This window comes from Trichomonas vaginalis, chromosome IV (genome assembly GCF_026262505.1).
Source record: "Trichomonas vaginalis G3 chromosome IV, whole genome shotgun sequence".
Lineage (NCBI taxonomy): Eukaryota > Parabasalia > Trichomonadida > Trichomonadidae > Trichomonas > Trichomonas vaginalis.
The window spans coordinates 12,962,808-12,981,681 of NC_067206.1; the positions used below are offsets into that span (position 1 = coordinate 12,962,808).

At 31.4% G+C, this 18,874-nt stretch overlaps 10 protein-coding genes and 2 pseudogenes across 12 annotated transcripts, besides 10 other annotated features; 3 read left to right on the forward strand and 9 right to left on the reverse strand.

The window, feature by feature from the left end:
• Positions 1–381: part of a mobile genetic element that runs on past the window's edge.
• A 1,088-nt stretch (positions 382–1,469) lies between these two features.
• TVAGG3_0081240 (serine threonine-protein phosphatase family) lies at positions 1,470–1,712 on the reverse strand (the record flags this gene model as incomplete). Its single annotated transcript, XM_051222041.1, has 1 exon — positions 1,470–1,712. The coding sequence occupies one exon, from the start codon at positions 1,710–1,712 to the stop codon at positions 1,470–1,472; it is 243 nt and encodes an 80-aa protein (XP_051107027.1).
• Positions 1,713–1,730: 18 nt separating this feature from the next.
• Positions 1,731–2,093, reverse strand: TVAGG3_0081250 (uncharacterized protein; the record flags this gene model as incomplete). The annotated part of the gene is made up of 1 exon (XM_051222042.1): positions 1,731–2,093. One exon carries the CDS (start codon positions 2,091–2,093, stop codon positions 1,731–1,733), a length of 363 nt encoding a protein of 120 aa, XP_051107028.1.
• A 1,071-nt stretch (positions 2,094–3,164) lies between these two features.
• Positions 3,165–3,908: a mobile genetic element.
• Positions 3,879–3,908: a terminal%2Cinverted (terminal inverted repeat of MuDR-3_TvMULE3 transposon ID:TVAGG3_0081260).
• A 1,403-nt stretch (positions 3,909–5,311) lies between these two features.
• Positions 5,312–5,339: a terminal%2Cinverted (terminal inverted repeat of Mariner transposon ID:TVAGG3_0081270).
• Positions 5,312–6,616: a mobile genetic element.
• Positions 5,392–6,520, reverse strand: TVAGG3_0081280 (annotated as a pseudogene). Its single transcript has one exon. A coding segment is annotated over exon 1 (1,129 nt).
• Positions 6,589–6,616: a terminal%2Cinverted (terminal inverted repeat of Mariner transposon ID:TVAGG3_0081270).
• Positions 6,617–6,666: 50 nt separating this feature from the next.
• Positions 6,667–9,095: a mobile genetic element.
• On the reverse strand, positions 7,105–7,353 carry TVAGG3_0081300 (uncharacterized protein; the record flags this gene model as incomplete). Its single annotated transcript, XM_001290599.1, has 1 exon — positions 7,105–7,353. One exon carries the CDS (start codon positions 7,351–7,353, stop codon positions 7,105–7,107), a length of 249 nt encoding a protein of 82 aa, XP_001290600.1.
• A 6-nt stretch (positions 9,096–9,101) lies between the features above and the next one.
• Positions 9,102–9,129: a terminal%2Cinverted (terminal inverted repeat of Mariner transposon ID:TVAGG3_0081310).
• Positions 9,102–10,406: a mobile genetic element.
• TVAGG3_0081320 lies at positions 9,198–10,326 on the forward strand (annotated as a pseudogene). Its single transcript has one exon. A coding segment is annotated over exon 1 (1,129 nt).
• Positions 10,379–10,406: a terminal%2Cinverted (terminal inverted repeat of Mariner transposon ID:TVAGG3_0081310).
• A 624-nt stretch (positions 10,407–11,030) lies between these two features.
• Positions 11,031–11,977, reverse strand: TVAGG3_0081330 (protein ubiquitination; the record flags this gene model as incomplete). Its single annotated transcript, XM_001302431.1, has 1 exon — positions 11,075–11,977. The coding sequence occupies one exon, from the start codon at positions 11,975–11,977 to the stop codon at positions 11,075–11,077; it is 903 nt and encodes a 300-aa protein (XP_001302432.1).
• Positions 11,978–12,204: 227 nt separating this feature from the next.
• On the forward strand, positions 12,205–12,795 carry TVAGG3_0081340 (ubiquitin-like family; the record flags this gene model as incomplete). Its single annotated transcript, XM_001302430.1, has 1 exon — positions 12,205–12,795. One exon carries the CDS (start codon positions 12,205–12,207, stop codon positions 12,793–12,795), a length of 591 nt encoding a protein of 196 aa, XP_001302431.1.
• A 1,118-nt stretch (positions 12,796–13,913) lies between these two features.
• TVAGG3_0081350 (Nbl1 / Borealin N terminal family) lies at positions 13,914–14,279 on the reverse strand (the record flags this gene model as incomplete). The annotated part of the gene is made up of 1 exon (XM_001302429.1): positions 13,914–14,279. The coding sequence occupies one exon, from the start codon at positions 14,277–14,279 to the stop codon at positions 13,914–13,916; it is 366 nt and encodes a 121-aa protein (XP_001302430.1).
• Positions 14,280–14,478: 199 nt separating this feature from the next.
• TVAGG3_0081360 (histone acetyltransferase protein) lies at positions 14,479–15,702 on the reverse strand (the record flags this gene model as incomplete). The annotated part of the gene is made up of 1 exon (XM_001302428.1): positions 14,488–15,702. The coding sequence occupies one exon, from the start codon at positions 15,700–15,702 to the stop codon at positions 14,488–14,490; it is 1,215 nt and encodes a 404-aa protein (XP_001302429.1).
• A 168-nt stretch (positions 15,703–15,870) lies between these two features.
• On the forward strand, positions 15,871–16,587 carry TVAGG3_0081370 (uncharacterized protein; the record flags this gene model as incomplete). The annotated part of the gene is made up of 1 exon (XM_001302427.2): positions 15,871–16,530. One exon carries the CDS (start codon positions 15,871–15,873, stop codon positions 16,528–16,530), a length of 660 nt encoding a protein of 219 aa, XP_001302428.1.
• A 276-nt stretch (positions 16,588–16,863) lies between these two features.
• TVAGG3_0081380 (C2HC-type zinc finger-containing protein) lies at positions 16,864–17,886 on the reverse strand (the record flags this gene model as incomplete). The annotated part of the gene is made up of 1 exon (XM_001302426.1): positions 16,864–17,886. The coding sequence occupies one exon, from the start codon at positions 17,884–17,886 to the stop codon at positions 16,864–16,866; it is 1,023 nt and encodes a 340-aa protein (XP_001302427.1).
• A 277-nt stretch (positions 17,887–18,163) lies between these two features.
• Positions 18,164–18,706, reverse strand: TVAGG3_0081390 (uncharacterized protein; the record flags this gene model as incomplete). Its single annotated transcript, XM_001302425.1, has 1 exon — positions 18,164–18,706. The coding sequence occupies one exon, from the start codon at positions 18,704–18,706 to the stop codon at positions 18,164–18,166; it is 543 nt and encodes a 180-aa protein (XP_001302426.1).
• Between the last annotated feature and the right edge of the window lie 168 nt (positions 18,707–18,874).

Sequence of the window (18,874 nt, forward strand, 5' to 3'; positions counted from 1 at the left end):
TAAGTTTGCAATATTTGCAATGGTATGTGTATGGTTCTTGTCGGCTTTAAGGTCTAAACATCCTGAAACCCATCCTGTATCGGCTTTAGTTTTTAAAATCTTTGTTGTCCGTTCATTATACCATTCAACCCTTTCTTTAATTTCATTGTCTTTTTCATCCACATATTCCTTATCTGCCTTCTTCACTAACGCACTAGCCACACATGCTAACTCATCGTCAACATATGTTTTATCTGCTTTCTTTTCAACATCCTCTTTCGTTGCATATTTTGCATCTGCTCTGTCATGTTCTTCTTGAACTTTTTCAATGACATACTCTTTGTCAGCTTTGTTGTCAATATCTGCTTTCAAAAGAAGTTCATCTATAGGTTTCTCGTTTAAAGTTCCTTTTGTTGGATTTATACAAACAGTATGGTTCTTGTTGTCTTGAAACAGAAACTCATCTGTCATTGGGTTTAATGTCAGTTTTAAGCTTCCTTCTTTCAATGACTCAGATATCTTAGAATAGTTTGAAAAGTTTGTTGTGTTCTTATTTAGAGCTTGTATAATGAGTTGTCGGTTGTGTTGTATTTCTCTCATAGACGCTGTTTCATTTGACATTTTTATTCTAGATAAAATATGCTTCCAATAGAAAAGGAAACTTCTAGAGTTGCTACAACTAAACCATTAGATGAACTTTTTACGAATGTCGGTCAAAAGTTTGAGACAGAGACCGTAAAGCATGAAGGCTATCGTTTTGACTACCCGTTAAGATGGCTAAGAGACCCATCCGTCACAAAAGCTATTGGCTTTCGTAGAATGAAGTTCATTTCAGAAGCCATACATGGTTTCCCATTTACGGTCGGTTTTGAAGTTCGATACTATAACAAAGAAAAACGTACGTATGAGAAATTTGAACAGGGAAAACTTTTACAAGTGAATTTGCTTGTAAACTTAGAAACAACTCTTCAAGCTTTTCAAGAAAAAATAAACGATATCTATCTCGAATATGCAAACCAGTTTAACATTGACGAGGGAGAGTACCATCTCGATATTGTTTATGACAGGAAAAATGCAACTGTTAAAATCAACAGAATAGAAGACCTTGGAGAAAACGTTTATATTTCTACAAAATATAACAACTTGGCATGGTATAGATTTTTGAGGATGTTAAATCAGCCTGCAGAATATCCAGTACACCCGGACTTTTATGAAGTCGAAAACCCTAATGGAACATATGAAAATGTTTTCGACTCAGATGCTATTATAGTTCATGCTTCATTTTCTGGTGCACAAAACTCTTTTTTATGCTTGGCAAATGACTTTTACGAAAAACCTACAAAGCTATATGAACCACCAAGTGGAAGTATTTCAGACTTTCAAGTATGGTTTACAACAGATGGAAGAAAGAGAATAATTCCATTATACCATGCGTTTTACTTAGAACTTAGTTTCATATACAACTACTATCGAACGGTAAAAATAATTTTTTAATACGGTTGAGGTGTTGGATTTGGTTGCCAACTTGACTGTGGTGCAGGTTCAGGCTGTTGTATAACAGGAGCTTGTTCTTCTGGTTCAGGGTCTTTAGGTATAATACCAACGAACTGACCTACTCTTTTACCAATATTTTTGACTCCGTTCCAAATTCCTCTTCCTACGGTTTTTATTCCATTCCATATACCTCTTCCAACATTTCGAAAGAAGTTTCCTATTCTTCCAAAGAAACCCATTTTACTATATGTAAAAATCTAATGTCCACCTAGTCTCTTACGTTTCCTGTTGAGTTCCATAGCATTCTTTAACTGGAGCTCATACATTCTGTTTCTCCTCTGGTAGAAAACATATTCTGGGTCAACTCCTGTGTTCGCGTCATCTGCATAGAGTTGTTTATATCCCACTTCAGGGTTTGTATAAAACTCTTTCCATCTCATATTTGCATACCATGGTGGCAAACCTAACGCAGCGTCATTTGACATGGCAGTTTGCATTTGTACATCTGTTGGCACTTGACCATAGTTTGCCATTGCAGTTTGTATTCTAACTTCATTTGGAATATTCTCTGGGTTTGGTTGTCCAGGTTGCTGTGCATTCGCTAAGTTCTGTGCGTCCATTTAATATTAGATAAAAATATCTCTTACGAGTACATATACTGAACATTTGCAGGCATTGGTTCATCTTCATATTCTCTGTACTTTTCTGCCACGTCAAATAAATAAATGACACAATGGAAAAAACCTAAAACAAGTAGTCCTATTTCAAACCACATTTACTTACTAGTAAAATTTCTTTGTTATGACACTTTCTCCGGTTTATAGGACCTCTCTCATATTCTATCTTGTCATATATAAACTCATAGTCATGTATGTCCTCTAACCATCTCATAACGGTTTCCAAACCACTTTTATCGGATGTAAAGTAAAAGCATGGATGGTTATGTAAAACGTCTAAAGTTTCTAAAGAGTCTCTCAAAGTCCAGTCTACTTGGTATTGAAAATCCCATGTGTTATAGAACGGCGGGTCCACTATAAAGAAAACATTTTCCTTGTCTTTATATTTTTCATACAACTCTGTCCAATGACATCTCACAAACTCTATACCTCAATATATTTTTCTATGTCCTCTTTGAAAACATTTGTATAGTTAAGATATAAAACGTTTGACATAAGTGTTTCAATGTCATGAACTCTTATAGAACCACTATATAATAGTCTAGCAGATATACTATCCCAGTCTATATATTCTACTTTTTCCAAAACCTTTCTGACAATATTTTTCTTATCTAATGGTATACGTTCCATCTTACCTATAGGTATCTTTTCTTTCAACTCACTCAATATTTTGTTTGTGTCTGGTATATGTTTGAGACGGTTCATATAGTTGTCGAAGTCATTGCATATAATCTTTGAGTCTGGGAATACGGTATGGCACAGATGGGATATATAGAAACTTCCACCGAACAAATCTACAAATGTTAGACCATTCGGTAGTTTCTTAAGTTCTCTCAATAGAATATCTTTACATCTACTCTTATTTCCAAAGAAGGGTAACGGTGGTTTTGTAAAATTCATTTATATATAATAATAAAAATGTTTTTTTCCTGAAAAGTGACAGAAAAGTGACTGGGGGCTAGAAGGCACGAAGTGCCTGGAAGCCCCACTACCTTTTTTTTTTTTTTTTTTTTTTTGATAGGCTTGCTAAAGTAACTAATTTTAGCTGTCAAATACTTTTGTATTTTGAAGTAAATTAGTATAAATTTGTTTTTACTTTTATTTCGAAAAAGTAGCAATAATCGTAAAAGGGTATTGATAGGCTTGCTAAATTAACTAATTTTAGCTGTCAAATACTTTTGTATTTTGAAGTAAATTAGTATAAATTTGTTTTTACTTTTATTTCGAAAAAGTAGCAATAATCGTAAAAGGGTATTGATAGGCTTGCTAAATTAACTAATTTTAGCTGTCAAATACTTTTGTATTTTGAAGTAAATTAGTATAAATTTGTTTTTACTTTTATTTCGAAAAAGTAGCAATAATCGTAAAAGGGTATTGATAGGCTTGCTAAATTAACTAATTTTAGCTGTCAAATACTTTGTATTTTGAAGTAAATTAGTATAAATTTGTTTTTACTTTTATTTCGAAAAAGTAACAATAATCGTAAAAGGGTATTGATAGGCTTGCTAAATTAACTAATTTTAGCTGTCAAATACTTTTGTATTTTGAAGTAAATTAGTATAAATTTGATATTATTTTAACTCCCTTTGAAAACCTCAATTTTCCATACAGAGGGAACGGGAATAGCATCCAATATTCCCTGAGAATGGTTGCGCATTCTCAGTTCCCTCTATATTTCGAACGAAGCTCTCATCGGTCTTTTTTTTAATACTAAACGTTTTTTTTCCCTGTCACTTTTAGCTAAAATTTGGGTTTGCCTAAGCTTGTCCAACTTTGTAAATTCCTAATTAATCAAGTTTAGCCTAAGGGATTTTGCATTTACGTTTCTATATGGATTACATTCAATTATACTTGATATAACAGTATTTCTTCATATAAAGAATCAATATATCATTAACTCTTACCTGAACTATTTTCTAACTGTTTATAAAACACATTAATTCATTTATTATTGATAGATTTGCAATGGATAATTATTGGTGAATGAAGATCAAATAGCATAATAGATATAACACATCGTTAATATTTAAAATATATTTATCTAGTTTTTGTTGAATTTTCTTGCATTTTCAGAGAATTGATATTAATTTTTTTTTTAGTTATAGCTCTATGTGCTTTGTGATGGTATAATTTTGCTTTTTATTAATGACAATAATATAGAAAAATTATGGCGCGAGTGAGCTCTTAAGATTCAATTTGCTGAAAACGTGCCATTTTTTGAATAAAAAAATCGATTACAAAAAATGCTCACCTTTTCCTAGAATGCTGATTTTACTAAAAATGTCACTTTTTTGATAAAATCGCGAAATTACGGAAAATAGGCAATGGATACTTTTAGATTGATTCTGTTTTGTCCATTTACGTAAAATGATTTACAAAGCACAAAAAATCTATTAAATAGCAGCCGGTGCACCGAATCCTTGATAAATTACCGCAGTTCTCGTTGGGACAGCTCTATTCAGAATATATTCATATTCAGCAATTTATGTTTTGCGCCTTTTTATCTTTCTTCCGAGTTCTTGGTTTGATCCTAAAAGTTTTTCTTTCAATTTTTTTGACAATCTTTAGTATCTGATGTTAATTTCATAGTAATGTAAACAGAATTCTTGCACTTCAATAATATATTCATATGAGCATGTTATTCCATGCCATAATATTATATAAGATCAAATTATCGAAGTTTTACAGCTCATTTGTCAAAAAAATTGAGATTGTGTCAAAAAGTGGTAAATGCACCTTTGAAATTAAAATTTTTATCAATTTTACCAATATAAGTAATTTCGTTCAAATGCCATTACTATATTTTGTTTCAATTTATGAATTTTGAAGCACCATGCTCAACTAAGGATTTGATAATTTGTGTTGAATTCACTTTGCTTGCAATACTAAGAGGGGATTTAATACTATCGAGAGAATGTAATAAAACAAAGATACATATGAAAAGAAAGGAAATTATATAAAACAATGATAAATATAAGAAGAAAGAGAATTGATTAAAACTATGATAGATATATAAAGAAAGAGAATTTCATGAAACAATTATAAATATGAAAAGAAAGAGAATTTTATAAAACAAAGATACATGTGAAAAGAAATGAAATTATATAAAACAATGATTAATATGAAAAGAATTGGAATTATACAAAAACATGATATATATATAGGGTGTCCAAAGGTGTGTTTAGCACAAACCTGAATACTGCGAATAGAAATAAACAAGTTACATATATATAAAGTTTATTTAAATATAATCACCATTGGATTCAATCACGCGTTCGCAGCGATCGATCCAGGCTTGAAAGACACGCTTTAAATCATCATGAGAAAATTGCTCAAATTGCTCTCTTACAAAATTTTCAAGATCATCTGGACTCGCGAATTCGCGTCCTTCAGCTCTCTTTTTTAGCGTGCCGAATAAATAAAAGTCAGAGGGTGCAATATCAGGTGAATAAATTGGGTTTGGAACAACTTTGACATTGTTTTCAACCAAGTAATTCATTACCTTATGACTTTTGTGAACTCTTAAATTATCAAAATGAATTGCAAACTTTTGTTTTTGTTGTTTGGATTTCTCAAACTCATCAGAATTGATAATTTGAGTAAGAACATTGTCAATTAGATACTGAGCATTCATCGTATTAGGTTTTTGAAGAATATCAATTGCGATGATGCCATTCACGCCCCAAAAAACCGACAACATCATCATTGGTGTGTCAATTTTTTTTCTTCGGGAATGTTTGCGGATTTTCATCCTTCGGGATCCACATGATTTTGGCTTCTGTTGCATATTGAAACCAAGACTCGTCCCCTGTTACTAAAAAGCGAAACTTCTTGGATTGATACGCACCCAATATAGAGAGGAGCTCTTTCGAAGATTGGACTCTAGATTTTTTTTGAACTGAATTAAGGTTGTGCGGAACCCAACGTGTATACGCTAGTTTGTAGTTCAAATAATTGTGCAGATAATAACTGACTGTTGTACGTGGTATCTTTGTCATCTCCTCTATCCTTCTGAGTGATGCTCTTGGGTCTTCATCTAGCGCTTGAAGAATTGCTTTGATTTTTCTTTGATCCGGCGATTTTTTGTCAATTTTTATGATGGGCGCCTTTTTGTTCATGAAGTGATACATCCTAACATGATACGCTACAGTGGAATAGCTAGGAGCATCCATACCGAAGCATTTTACCAATGTCTCGTAGATTTTTTTACAGTCTTTGCATTTTTTTGCAAGAGCGAGGATGTTTTCTTTATGATTCATTAAAAAAATGAAAAAAATCCCGCCAAAATTTCCCGCGAAACCGCCTCTTGTCTCAAAATTCATTTTATATCCCGGCATGGCGCCAAAATACAACTTACTCATCATATACATATATTCATATTTTTTATTATATATTTATAATCAGCATATATCTCCTTTAATAGTCTCATATAGAGCGCTGTGCTAAACGCACCTTTGGACACCCTATATCATAGTTTAATAGCATTCTCTTTCTATTTATATTTATCATTGATTAAGGATGGGCACTCATAGGCTCCTGACAGCATAAAAATGTTATTATCTCACAATATAAAAGGAATCATAGGAATCTACAACTATATCTATATTGTTGGAAGACTTCTTAATGTATCATGCATATAAGTTATATCAATAACTCCATTATGTTATATGATTGTAATCATATTTTCGTTTCATGTTCAAAAACATTAAAATCATACTAACTATATGAGTATTATATTTAGGAAGCTGATATATAGATATGATAAAATGCTAGGTTTTGTGATTAAGAATATATACTTATCTTTTAGAAAATAATACTTTTATAAAAAATTATATCTTATATAATCTAAAAATTTTGGACAATTAAAAAACATTAATTAAAAATAGAAGGTGAAAGTGTTTATTCAAAGAAGGTGCAAGATTATGATGTTTTGAGGGTGAAATAAATTTAATAATTATTTATGTGATTTAAGAGTAATACGATCATCGGTAGCTTGAAGACCTCTCTTTATAGCTCTTAATGCCGCAAACTTTTTTTGAACTTGCTTTGAATTTTTGAATGCTTTGATTAAATCTTTTGTTGTATCATACATTCTGAAATATCTGTTCATCATTTCTGGCATTGTTGGTAAATTTAACCTGTATCTTATTGCTACAATCGTTTCAAACATACTTTCATTGAAATGCAATATTGTGACTGCCATCCTAATTGGCCAAGAAGCATGCCAATTAATATTTTTATTAGCAAGCATTGCTTTGATATGGTTTATCGATTCAACTACTTGAGTTGAATGAATCTTTTTTACCATATCAAAGATTTTTACGGTATCTTCGAGGAATTTTTTAAGTGTTTTTATAGCAGTTTTATTTTTTGCATATTTCCATGGTTTAATCATCTTGCATTTTTCAGGATCTGGACAAAATTTATGATTTCCGGCATAATGTTTAGCGGAATTCAACCATAAAAACTTCTTTGTTTTAATTGACATATGTGTGTCATTGAGAAGTTGCCTAAGCCAACGCAATAAATTCTTTGAAATGCTAGATAAGATTCTGAATTCTGGCAGTTTGAGCTTTTTCTGTATATTGTTAAGAAAATGTCCAGGATCTCTGTATTCTCTGATACCTTTGAACGTATTTTTGATTGTAGAAACAATTTTGACATCGCCATCATGCACAAAAAAATTTACACGTTTTTCATTATTCCAACGCTTCAGCATTCTTTTTAAGCCTTCAAATTCCATTTCATTTGATTTTCCGTTGAAATTACCTTTGAAATTTTTAAAAGATTTAGATATCACTTCCCAATCTACAATTTTTTTGAGTTTCTCTTCTACAAATTGTACATAGCAAAACATTGCATTTCTTCTCTGACTCCAAGAACCGTCAAACAAAAGTCCCGAACATTTTCTCATTCGAGATTTCCAATAATTAACAGATTCTCTGGCAACTTCTATGATAACACGACCAACCTTTTCTTGGACTCGATGAAATGTAGCTTCTGACGGAACTTTGATGTTATTCAGCATGAATTGAAATTCTGATTGGCAAAATGTAGCGCCGCTCAATAATACAGATAGCACAAATTCAACAGTGTTGACGACATATGGCTCTACCCTATTTTTCGCGCTTTGAACTAAGTTCTTTATACGCTTTGCAACTGCTTTTGTTCGCCGCGGCATGAAAAATGAAGAATAACTTGACGGTTTCTTGAACAAATGGTCGCACATTCAAATATTGTGATGTACGATCAGGATAAAAGAATGTTGTTGCCGTGAATTTAGAAAATAGCAAAATTTCAATTTACGCAATCGAGATATAACTTGATCGTTTGAGCGATAACCATGGCACCCATAGTATTAATGAAAGTACTCATACTTACAATTATTTTCTCCCATAGGAATATTGTTCAATATACTTCACCTATAGAGGAAATCTCGAAATAAAATCGAATTTTTTCAAAAATTACAAAAATCAATTTTTTACAAAGATGTTCGAAAAATAACATTATATACGCATCAAATCCAAGCATTATATGGAGCATTATAATTCTATATATGATTGTCCATCTTGCTGTTGTGCTATTTTTTTTAAACAATAATTTCATTGTTGAAATTAAATTTGCAATTTCAGTAAAAATTGCGACCCATCATTTTGAATATAATTGAATTAATACATTTATTGTAAGAATATTATATACCAAATATTAGACTTCCACATGAATCCTGGTATGATATTATAAGTATTGCAAAATTAGAAAAAAATATGCTCATGATATACTAAAATTCATGTTTCAAGGTTAACTTATAAATAAAATAAGTTCGAGAAATGCATCACTAAATATTTGAGCTTGTACACTATAATGCTATATAATAGTCTTCACTGGTTTTAATATATTGACTTTGCTAGACTTGATTTTTTTCATCACCCTAATGAGTGCCCATCCTTAATATAGGGTGTCCAAAGGTGCGTTTAGCACAGCGCTCTATATGAGACTATTAAAGGAGATATATGCTGATTATAAATATATAATAAAAAATATGAATATATGTATATGATGAGTAAGTTGTATTTTGGCGCCATGCCGGGATATAAAATGAATTTTGAGACAAGAGGCGGTTTCGCGGGAAATTTTGGCGGGATTTTTTTCATTTTTTTAATGAATCATAAAGAAAACATCCTCGCTCTTGCAAAAAAATGCAAAGACTGTAAAAAAATCTACGAGACATTGGTAAAATGCTTCGGTATGGATGCTCCTAGCTATTCCACTGTAGCGTATCATGTTAGGATGTATCACTTCATGAACAAAAAGGCGCCCATCATAAAAATTGACAAAAAATCGCCGGATCAAAGAAAAATCAAAGCAATTCTTCAAGCGCTAGATGAAGACCCAAGAGCATCACTCAGAAGGATAGAGGAGATGACAAAGATACCACGTACAACAGTCAGTTATTATCTGCACAATTATTTGAACTACAAACTAGCGTATACACGTTGGGTTCCGCACAACCTTAATTCAGTTCAAAAAAAATCTAGAGTCCAATCTTCGAAAGAGCTCCTCTCTATATTGGGTGCGTATCAATCCAAGAAGTTTCGCTTTTTAGTAACAGGGGACGAGTCTTGGTTTCAATATGCAACAGAAGCCAAAATCATGTGGATCCCGAAGGATGAAAATCCGCAAACATTCCCGAAGAAAAAAAATTGACACACCAATGATGATGTTGTCGGTTTTTTGGGGCGTGAATGGCATCATCGCAATTGATATTCTTCAAAAACCTAATACGATGAATGCTCAGTATCTAATTGACAATGTTCTTACTCAAATTATCAATTCTGATGAGTTTGAGAAATCCAAACAACAAAAACAAAAGTTTGCAATTCATTTTGATAATTTAAGAGTTCACAAAAGTCATAAGGTAATGAATTACTTGGTTGAAAACAATGTCAAAGTTGTTCCAAACCCAATTTATTCACCTGATATTGCACCCTCTGACTTTTATTTATTCGGCACGCTAAAAAAGAGAGCTGAAGGACGCGAATTCGCGAGTCCAGATGATCTTGAAAATTTTGTAAGAGAGCAATTTGAGCAATTTTCTCATGATGATTTAAAGCGTGTCTTTCAAGCCTGGATCGATCGCTGCGAACGCGTGATTGAATCCAATGGTGATTATATTTAAATAAACTTTATATATATGTAACTTGTTTATTTCTATTCGCAGTATTCAGGTTTGTGCTAAACACACCTTTGGACACCCTATAAATATGAAAAGAAAGAGAATTTTATATAGCAATGATAAATATGAAACGAAAGAGAATGTCATTGAACAATGATAAATATGAAAAGAAAGAGAATATGCTAAAGCAATGATAAATATATAAAGAAAGATAATTCCATGAAATAATGATAAATATGAAAAGAAAGAGAATTTTATAAAGCAATAATAAATATGAAACGAAAGAGAATGTACTAAAGCAATGATAAATATGAAAAGAAAGAGAATAAACTTCATGTTAACATCAGCACCATGCTCAACAAGGAATTGGACAATTTCTAATGAATTCGTTTTGATAGCAAAACTAAGATGGCACTCATTAATATCGAGAGAATTTCATAATGCAATGATAAATATAAATATAAAGAAAATGTAATCAAACAATGATAAATATGAAAAGAAAGAGAATTTCATAAAGCAATGATAAAGATTAAAAGAAAGAAAATGTAATCAAACAATGATAAATATGAAAAGAAAGAGAATGCTTTTAATCAATTATAAATATGATAAGAAAGAGAATGCCCTAAAACAATGATAAATATGAAAAGAAAGAGAATTTCATAAAACAATGATAAATATTAAAAGAAATATAAGTGTATAAAGCAATGATAAATATGAAAAGAAAGAGAATTTCATAAAGCAATGATAAAGATTAAAAGAAAGAAAATGTAATCAAACAATGATAAATATGAAAAGAAAGAGAGTACAATAAAAAAATGATTAATATGAAAAGAAAAAGATTATAAAGTTTGTTGATATCTTCTCCATTAATAAGTAAATAAGATGCAATATCATAATTTCCAAAATGCATACTTTCGGCTATTGAATTAGGAGTTTGTCCAAAATTTGATTTAAGGAACTCAGCAATTTCATAGTTTCGATAATCCAATGCTGTATTAATCATGTTATCAAATGATTTACCATCTTCAATCATTTGCATAAAAATCTCTTTATTTCCGCCTTGCATAGCATATTCTTCGGAGTTAGAAGTGTAGTTACCTCCTACGTTTTTCAAGTAATTGAAACACAGTTCTGATCCAAATTTAATTGCACAATCAAGTGGTGTGATATCATTAATTTCCTGATTAATGTCAAGATTTGGGAATTTGTTCTTAAGATCATCAACTCTATCCAATGAAATATAGTATAAAGGAGTTTCGGTTGAATATCTATTGAGAATTTCTTCTTCTTTCATTTTAGGTTCGTAGTTTTCAAATTTGAATCCTTTATAATATAAAAGTGTTGCCAATTTTTCATTTTCTGGTTTGATCAAGCATGAGAATTTGTTTAATATCTGTTTGTAAAGTTCCGTAAACAATTTAAGATCTTCAACACGAATTTGTGAAAAAATATCAATCAGATAAACTGCCATTTGGATAGATATTTTGTTATTTGTAATGAGTTCTATAATTTGTGAAGATATTTGTAAAATATTATTGGAATTGACACCCCAAATGATTTTAGAAGCTTGATTGGGGTATTCAAATTCTTTAATTGGTTTAATGTCGCCAAAGTAACATACATTTTCATTTTTTGATTGTTCTGAACTTGACATGAATGATGAAAATTAACGTTGTGACACTTTTCAATTTTTTTTTCAAAAAAAAAGTCAATATTAAAAAAGGCTATTCCACAGTACATTTTCGAATGGAATGTAGAAATGTTCGAGAGTAATCTTGCTCTATATCCCATATTATATCATCCCTGAAAGCTTCGCTTTCATATGTTCACTGCTTTTTTTTCAAATGTATATGTTATTTCAAAACTATTTTTTTTTATATTATGGATGAAAACAAAAATTCAGATTGGTCATTCGGAATAGATTTCAAAATTCAATTCAGTGATGGTGAACTTGTTGATATGCATTTTAATTCATCAGATACGGTTGAATCCATCCTTAAATATATTCAAAATTTACCCAATAGGCTACCAAAGGAAAACCAAGAAATAATTCTTGTTTTTGCAGGGAAAAAGCTCGATTTAAATGAAAAAATCAGCAACATAAACTTGTTTGAAGGTGCAACATTTAATGTTTTTTACAAATACAAAAAATGTGATACACCAAACTTCGTAGAACTTCGAGGATTTAATAGATTAGCAAGAATGGGCTATACAAGTTCAGATATAATCTCATTTAGAAATCAATTTTATAAAATTCATCAAAAACCCGAAACAGAAGAAGAGCAATTAGATATTGAAGATGATTGGCTACCAGCATTGATAGTTGCAAATGGAATGCACCTTGATCAAGAAGAAAATTTGAATAATGTTGATCAAGAAAACAGAAATATCACAGTTACACAGTTCATGCCTTTTTTGGTATATTTTTATTTGATTATTATAGGTGTGGCAACCTTATTTTTTATATCTTAAGTTAATTTCATTAATTTACCTTATTTAGTTTTATAGATGAAGAATCTTTTATCATCATTTCCAAATTTATTGTTTAGATACAGAAAATTTGGAAATTGAAATTTATTGTTCATTTTTACCTTGAATTTGCTTTTTGAAAGCAGCCATTGTCCACATGGACGTATTATGGAGAAGAAAAACTTATTCCAAAAAATTTTAGAACTCAAATTCTGAAATTCATTTATTTCTTGCTGTCAACAAATGTTCCTAGTTGACTACAATTTTCTGAAGATCCTTTATATTAATAAATTGTTAAATTATTCAATTAATTACCAATTTTGAATTTTATTCAAAACTTGGTCTATTAAGATAGCATTAGATAGTATTTGTCCAACTAAAAATAGTGTTTATCGCAATAGTTTATTGTAGTTTTTAAAATGTGGAATAATTTTTTTGAAATCATACCCTTCGCATCCGAGACAGAAAAATTGAGACAATTGAGGAGACAAACGCGAAGGATATGAATTGAGGATATGAATTTTTCCATAAAAAATTAACTCTTTATTTATACCATCAAAAACTTTCGTCAATGAGACTGAGAGCATTTTGGAGGATTTTAAGGAATCCTAACGATTATCTAGAGTCATATTTATTCATCTTACAATAATCACTTTAGATCAAACAAGTGCTATTGATTTATGTTTTGTTTATTCATTATGGTGCAGATATCAATGCTAAAAATGATAATAAAGAAACTTCCCTAAATAATTTAGACATAGACTTGTGTGGTTGCCAGTGATCAGAACTGGCTGACCTTAGGAGTATGTAAGAGAAAGGATCAAAGTTTGGATTGTATTAAAAATGTCATTTCAGAAAATATAGTTTTTAACAGAATTAATATGTTAAGTAAGCAGTTTTTAAATATTACTATGTATTTTATAATAAAAGCATTTCTTTTCTTATGATATTTTGAAAATATCTTATGCTTTCATTATATATCTACAAAATCAACTCGATTTTTGGATTTCCATTCGTTACTAGCCTTTCTATCTTCACCATTCATTTAAATTTTCCCAGAATATTTGGGAATGTTAACATTCATGAAAATTAGAATTGCGAAGAATTTTTTTCAAATACAATTATTTTTGCTGAGCCTTTTTTGTAGCTTTAACTGGATGTCCATATGGTAATGTAAGATCAGTTGTTGGAGTGCGCGGAGATCGTGCCTGGTAGCCTTTTCTCTTCTGATTTTGATTTTGTAATTGAGTTTTATTTTCGTTTTCATTTTGCTCAAATGCATTTGATGCCTTAATTATATCTCCATCATATTTTGTCATCAACGTTTTGACAGACATCTTGCGTACTGGTTCTGGAATTCCCATGAGAGCAAGATCAAGTGCACTAAGCATGTTAATGCTTAAATTTTCTGAATGAGATCTAATAAACGAACATCTGCATTCTACTTCCTTATCAAAGTTTTGAAGAACTATTGAAGCATCATCCATTTTCTTTTTTTAAACGTACATCTTATCAAAAAAAAGTCACCTTAAATATATTAATTAAAATTGGTATCAAACTTTTAAACAAATTTTTAAAATTAATTTTGGCATTTTGAACTTGGATAATTTAGAAATTGATAAAATTTTCAAAAAAAGAAGAAATAAAGTAAAGGAAAACATAAATTTTTATACATAATATTCTAATTAAAAACATTTATTGTTGCGGTGGTGCTGGAGGAGGAACCACAGGTATATTTTTCAAATTCGGGAATTGTTCATTATAAATCTGACGAAGTTTTCGCCATAGATCATTAGCAATACGCTGTATACTGCTGTCATTATTGTTGTAGTGCTTGCAATTATAAGATATTGCGTAAATATCATTTGCAAACTGCAACGGGGATTTGTAATAATCAGGGAATTTATCTAGTCTGTTCTGTATTGTTCTAAAGTCCATTGGTGACTTAATTTCATCAAAATATTTCGGAGCAATTTCTTCTGTTACTGGATTTTGGAACATCGATGAATAGTTTTCATCTTTCTGTAGTTCTGCAAGGATTGCTCTAAATTTTGCGCGATAATTTTCCATAGTTTCGTTATATTTGCTGAGATACTCAAGAAACTGAGGATTTGTAAATTTGTGGTTTGTCTGGCTAATTATCTTAGGGATGGAAACATTTTCCATTTTAGGAGAATATTGATGCGGCTGCCAAGGAGAATCCAGAGCAGGAAGGTAAGGAATTGAATGAATACCGATCTTCTTATCTAATGCCTTGAACTGTTTTGACAAATCTGCCGGGAATCTCAAGTAATCTAAATCTGGATAAACTCTGCAATGCACAAGGGTAACAAAATCATAGTCCTTGATGCATCCTAGCCATCTATCTGGATGTACATTAATCTCTTTTTCGTTAAATCCTTGTTTCTTGAAATATGTAACAGCATCGTTATCTGCGCATGTCAATATATCATATATTTCATATGTTTGAAGTAAAGTTTTCAAAAAGTTCATGATTAATCGACCATAGCCACAAGCTTGAGAATTTGCATCAACAGCAAGGAAAGCGATCTCAACAAACTGGGCTTCATCGAAGAATCTTGAGCATATACCTGCAGTGACAACTCCTTGATGAAGCATCATGACAGATTCCGCATACAAATCAAAAACCAATCTTGTGATGTAAGAAGCGCCCATATTAGGAAGTTGCTTTGTAAATAGGTTTCGTAAGTCATTTAATTGCATTAGCAGTTGATCATGAGCAGTAAATTTATTTTTAACCGTTTTGAATTGCGCTTCTGGATACATTGATTGAGGCTGCATATAAGGCTCAGGGCTTGTATATAGCCTAGATCTGTGTCTAATTCCCGGATGTATTGCAAAGTTATTGACATCAGGAGACCTGTTTAGCCACCGATGCCTTTGCGCCATTAACTGACATGTGATATGAAATTGCCTAGAGAAATCAAGCACCCTAACATTAAAAATGGGATGTGTAAAAACAGTATTTAATATTTATCATCATAAATTTCAACACAATTCATTTTTGACGACTAAAAAATGAAATTCGGTGAATTCGTCACTTTTTATTATAAAAAAATGTTTTTTGGTATTCCTGAAGAAGAAATAGAAAGTGTTTCAGGACTTGGTCCTGCTTTATCTGTTGCAGAAATGCTATCATCAAAATACCCATCAATTTCTAACGCTTTTTTAAAGTATTGCTCACAATTAATCGAAAATTCTATTGTAATGTTTGATGGCGAACCTAGTTTTATAAAACTTAAAGAAAAAGTAGATTCTCACATCAAAGAATCAAAAATTGCCAAGATTAACGAATTAGAAAAATTTGCTGACGATTTGATCCAAAAATACAATAAAAATCCAACAGTTCCTGAACTACCGAAGATTGCTTATATGACATATTGCGTTACTTCTATTCATGGTCCTCTCAAACCAGAAATTTCTAAAAAATTAATTGCAGCTCAATCAATAAAACCGAAACCAGTACCAACTCAAGAAACTACATCGACACACAGCCACCAAAAGATTCATCAACCAACAAAATCACAAGATATTCATGCAACTCAACCTACAAAGCCAGCTCACACTCCACTAACCTCAAAAGCTGCAAGTTCAACTGTAGATAAACCATTACCTACTATGCTGGCTGATATTGCACGCGAAGCTTTTAAGCATCACGATGCTGACATTGCAATGGCTGCTTTGGTTGCTGCCATCAAAGAACTTGAAAAACAATGAAATTTTATGTGATTTTTATTCATTTTATTTTTGTTTTAACTTTAATAAAAAAAATGTCAGGATTATAGCTTATATTGGAATTTTATATATTTTATTACAAATAGTCAAGCCTATGAATAAATTTTCCCTGTTGGGATATCTTATTCCATTTTTATGAAATTAAGAATTCATTGATATGAGTAAGTTTTGTTAATAATTCCTATTTTCATACTATCTAATACCCGTATGAAATTGCTATTTCATTCCCAAGTGATAAAAAATATATTATTGATTTTTTGATTTCGAAATGATAAATAAATACAAAATAAAACATCAGTTTACATGGAAAATATATTAATACCTCCTCTTAACAGGTCTTGCTGGAGGTCTAATTCCCGCATTTCGTTTGCAGAACGGAATATGACGCTCTGCTTGCTCTGGCCCAAATTTGCGACCACATACAGGACATTTAACGCGTCCATCTGGAACATCTTGCATTTTCGGCATCTTTGGCATTGCTTTTATTTTTCCAGATTCATATGCAGCCATTCCTCTTGCAGCACGTAAAGCAGCAACAAGGTTTTCATGCTCGATCTTGTATTTTGGCTTGCCGTTGATGTATTTCCGCGAATTTGATTTTGATTCTGCTCTTGATGAACGAGGTACATAGCGCATTTCAGTGCCAGACACACGATGCATTGAAGCATTGAAAGGACGACGCTTTCTTGTCTTTGCACAAATTCGTTCATGAACTGGTAATCGATCAGGAGCAAATTTGCGTCCACAATAGTGGCAAGGCTGACGATCACTTGTAGAACCATCTTCAGAGATATTTAATTTTGGTCCTTTGCCTCGCATTGCTCTAATAGGTTTTGGAATTGTTGTTACTCTTGGAGGAGGAGTAAAATCAAGTTCATGAATATCAAAATCATCACTTGGTGGTGCAAAAGTATGTACTTTGCTGCTATAAGAAGAAACGTTCGTATTATATGGAGTAACGCGGCGAGAAGCTGATGCTCTTGTTCCAGATGAACGAGTATCAGTTGTCCTAAATGTTGTTGTTGTGCGTTGTGATGATTGTTTTGGTGATGCTGGCGTTTTCGGTAAATCAAAATCTGGACGCGGTTCAAGACATTTATGAAGCTTGTTTCCTCCAGGATTAGATTTAACTCTGTAAGGAGGAAGTGATTTGACCCATGTCATAAACTTTGACCTTTGAGTTATTGTCATTCCGATCTTTTTAAGGTCAGCATCAGTAACAAAATATAGATCTTTTCCAGTTATTCCACTCTGCATGAAATCTCTTGAGAATTTATCGAATCCGTTTTGACGAACTTCGCATGCAACCTCTGCAGGAGTCCATAAAGAAGGTTTCATTTTTAATTTTATGTGGAAAAAAGCACGTTATCATTTAATTCATATTATATATAATAAGCATTGTTTCGAGTAGCTTATACTTTTTCATTGACAAACATCGATTTATTCGCTGGGCAGAAATATCATAACCATCAAGACTAATAGTTACAGCTTTATAAACATCAGAGGTATATACTTAAACAAGTCTTTGCCAAAACAACAAGAATTCATACTTCATAATAAAAAATTCAAATATTGAAAAATAATACAAACAGTTTATATATAAAATTCTATTGAATTAAAATTCTGTCATAGTTGGAAGCCAAGCCGGAAACTCTCCATAAAGTTGTGATGGACTTTTAGATTGAATAGGTGTAATAGTATTTACTTTTGGCCTGAAAGGAGGCTTACTAGATGTTTTCTTTGGCTTCTTTCGATTTTCAATCACTTTTTGTTCAGGAATTTCGGAAGGAATATCAACTTGAACAATTACATTCTTCTGTTTTTTAGTATTAGTTTCGATTTGCTTAAATTTGAAGTCTAATAATGCTAAACAAAGTTGTTTTCCTGAGAGAGCATAATCAGCTGGAGTTAGCTGCTCAAATAAAGATTTTAACTCCTCTTTCGCGTTCTGATTTAAATTTTCGCTAGATTTAGAAAGTAATGATATGATTCTATTTAGTGGATCTTGAGATATGATACTTTTGGATAGATCTTCTGTTTCCATATCGGAATTCCACATACTAAGCACTTGTTGTCCAATGTTCTCATACATTTCATCAGGGTCTCCAGTATTATTTAATATTGAAGAAATATAATCTGTGTTTTGTTCTTCATTCATTTCAAAATTTTGAAGGAAAATGAAAAGTGACCGTTTAGAATTTTTTTTGAGAGATTATAACATTAAAAATGCTCAACAGCATAGCTTTCTGATGCATTTTTATGGCCACTCCATCAGAATTATATACTTATTGCTTGTAAATGCATCTATTGATTAAGTTTGAAGTCC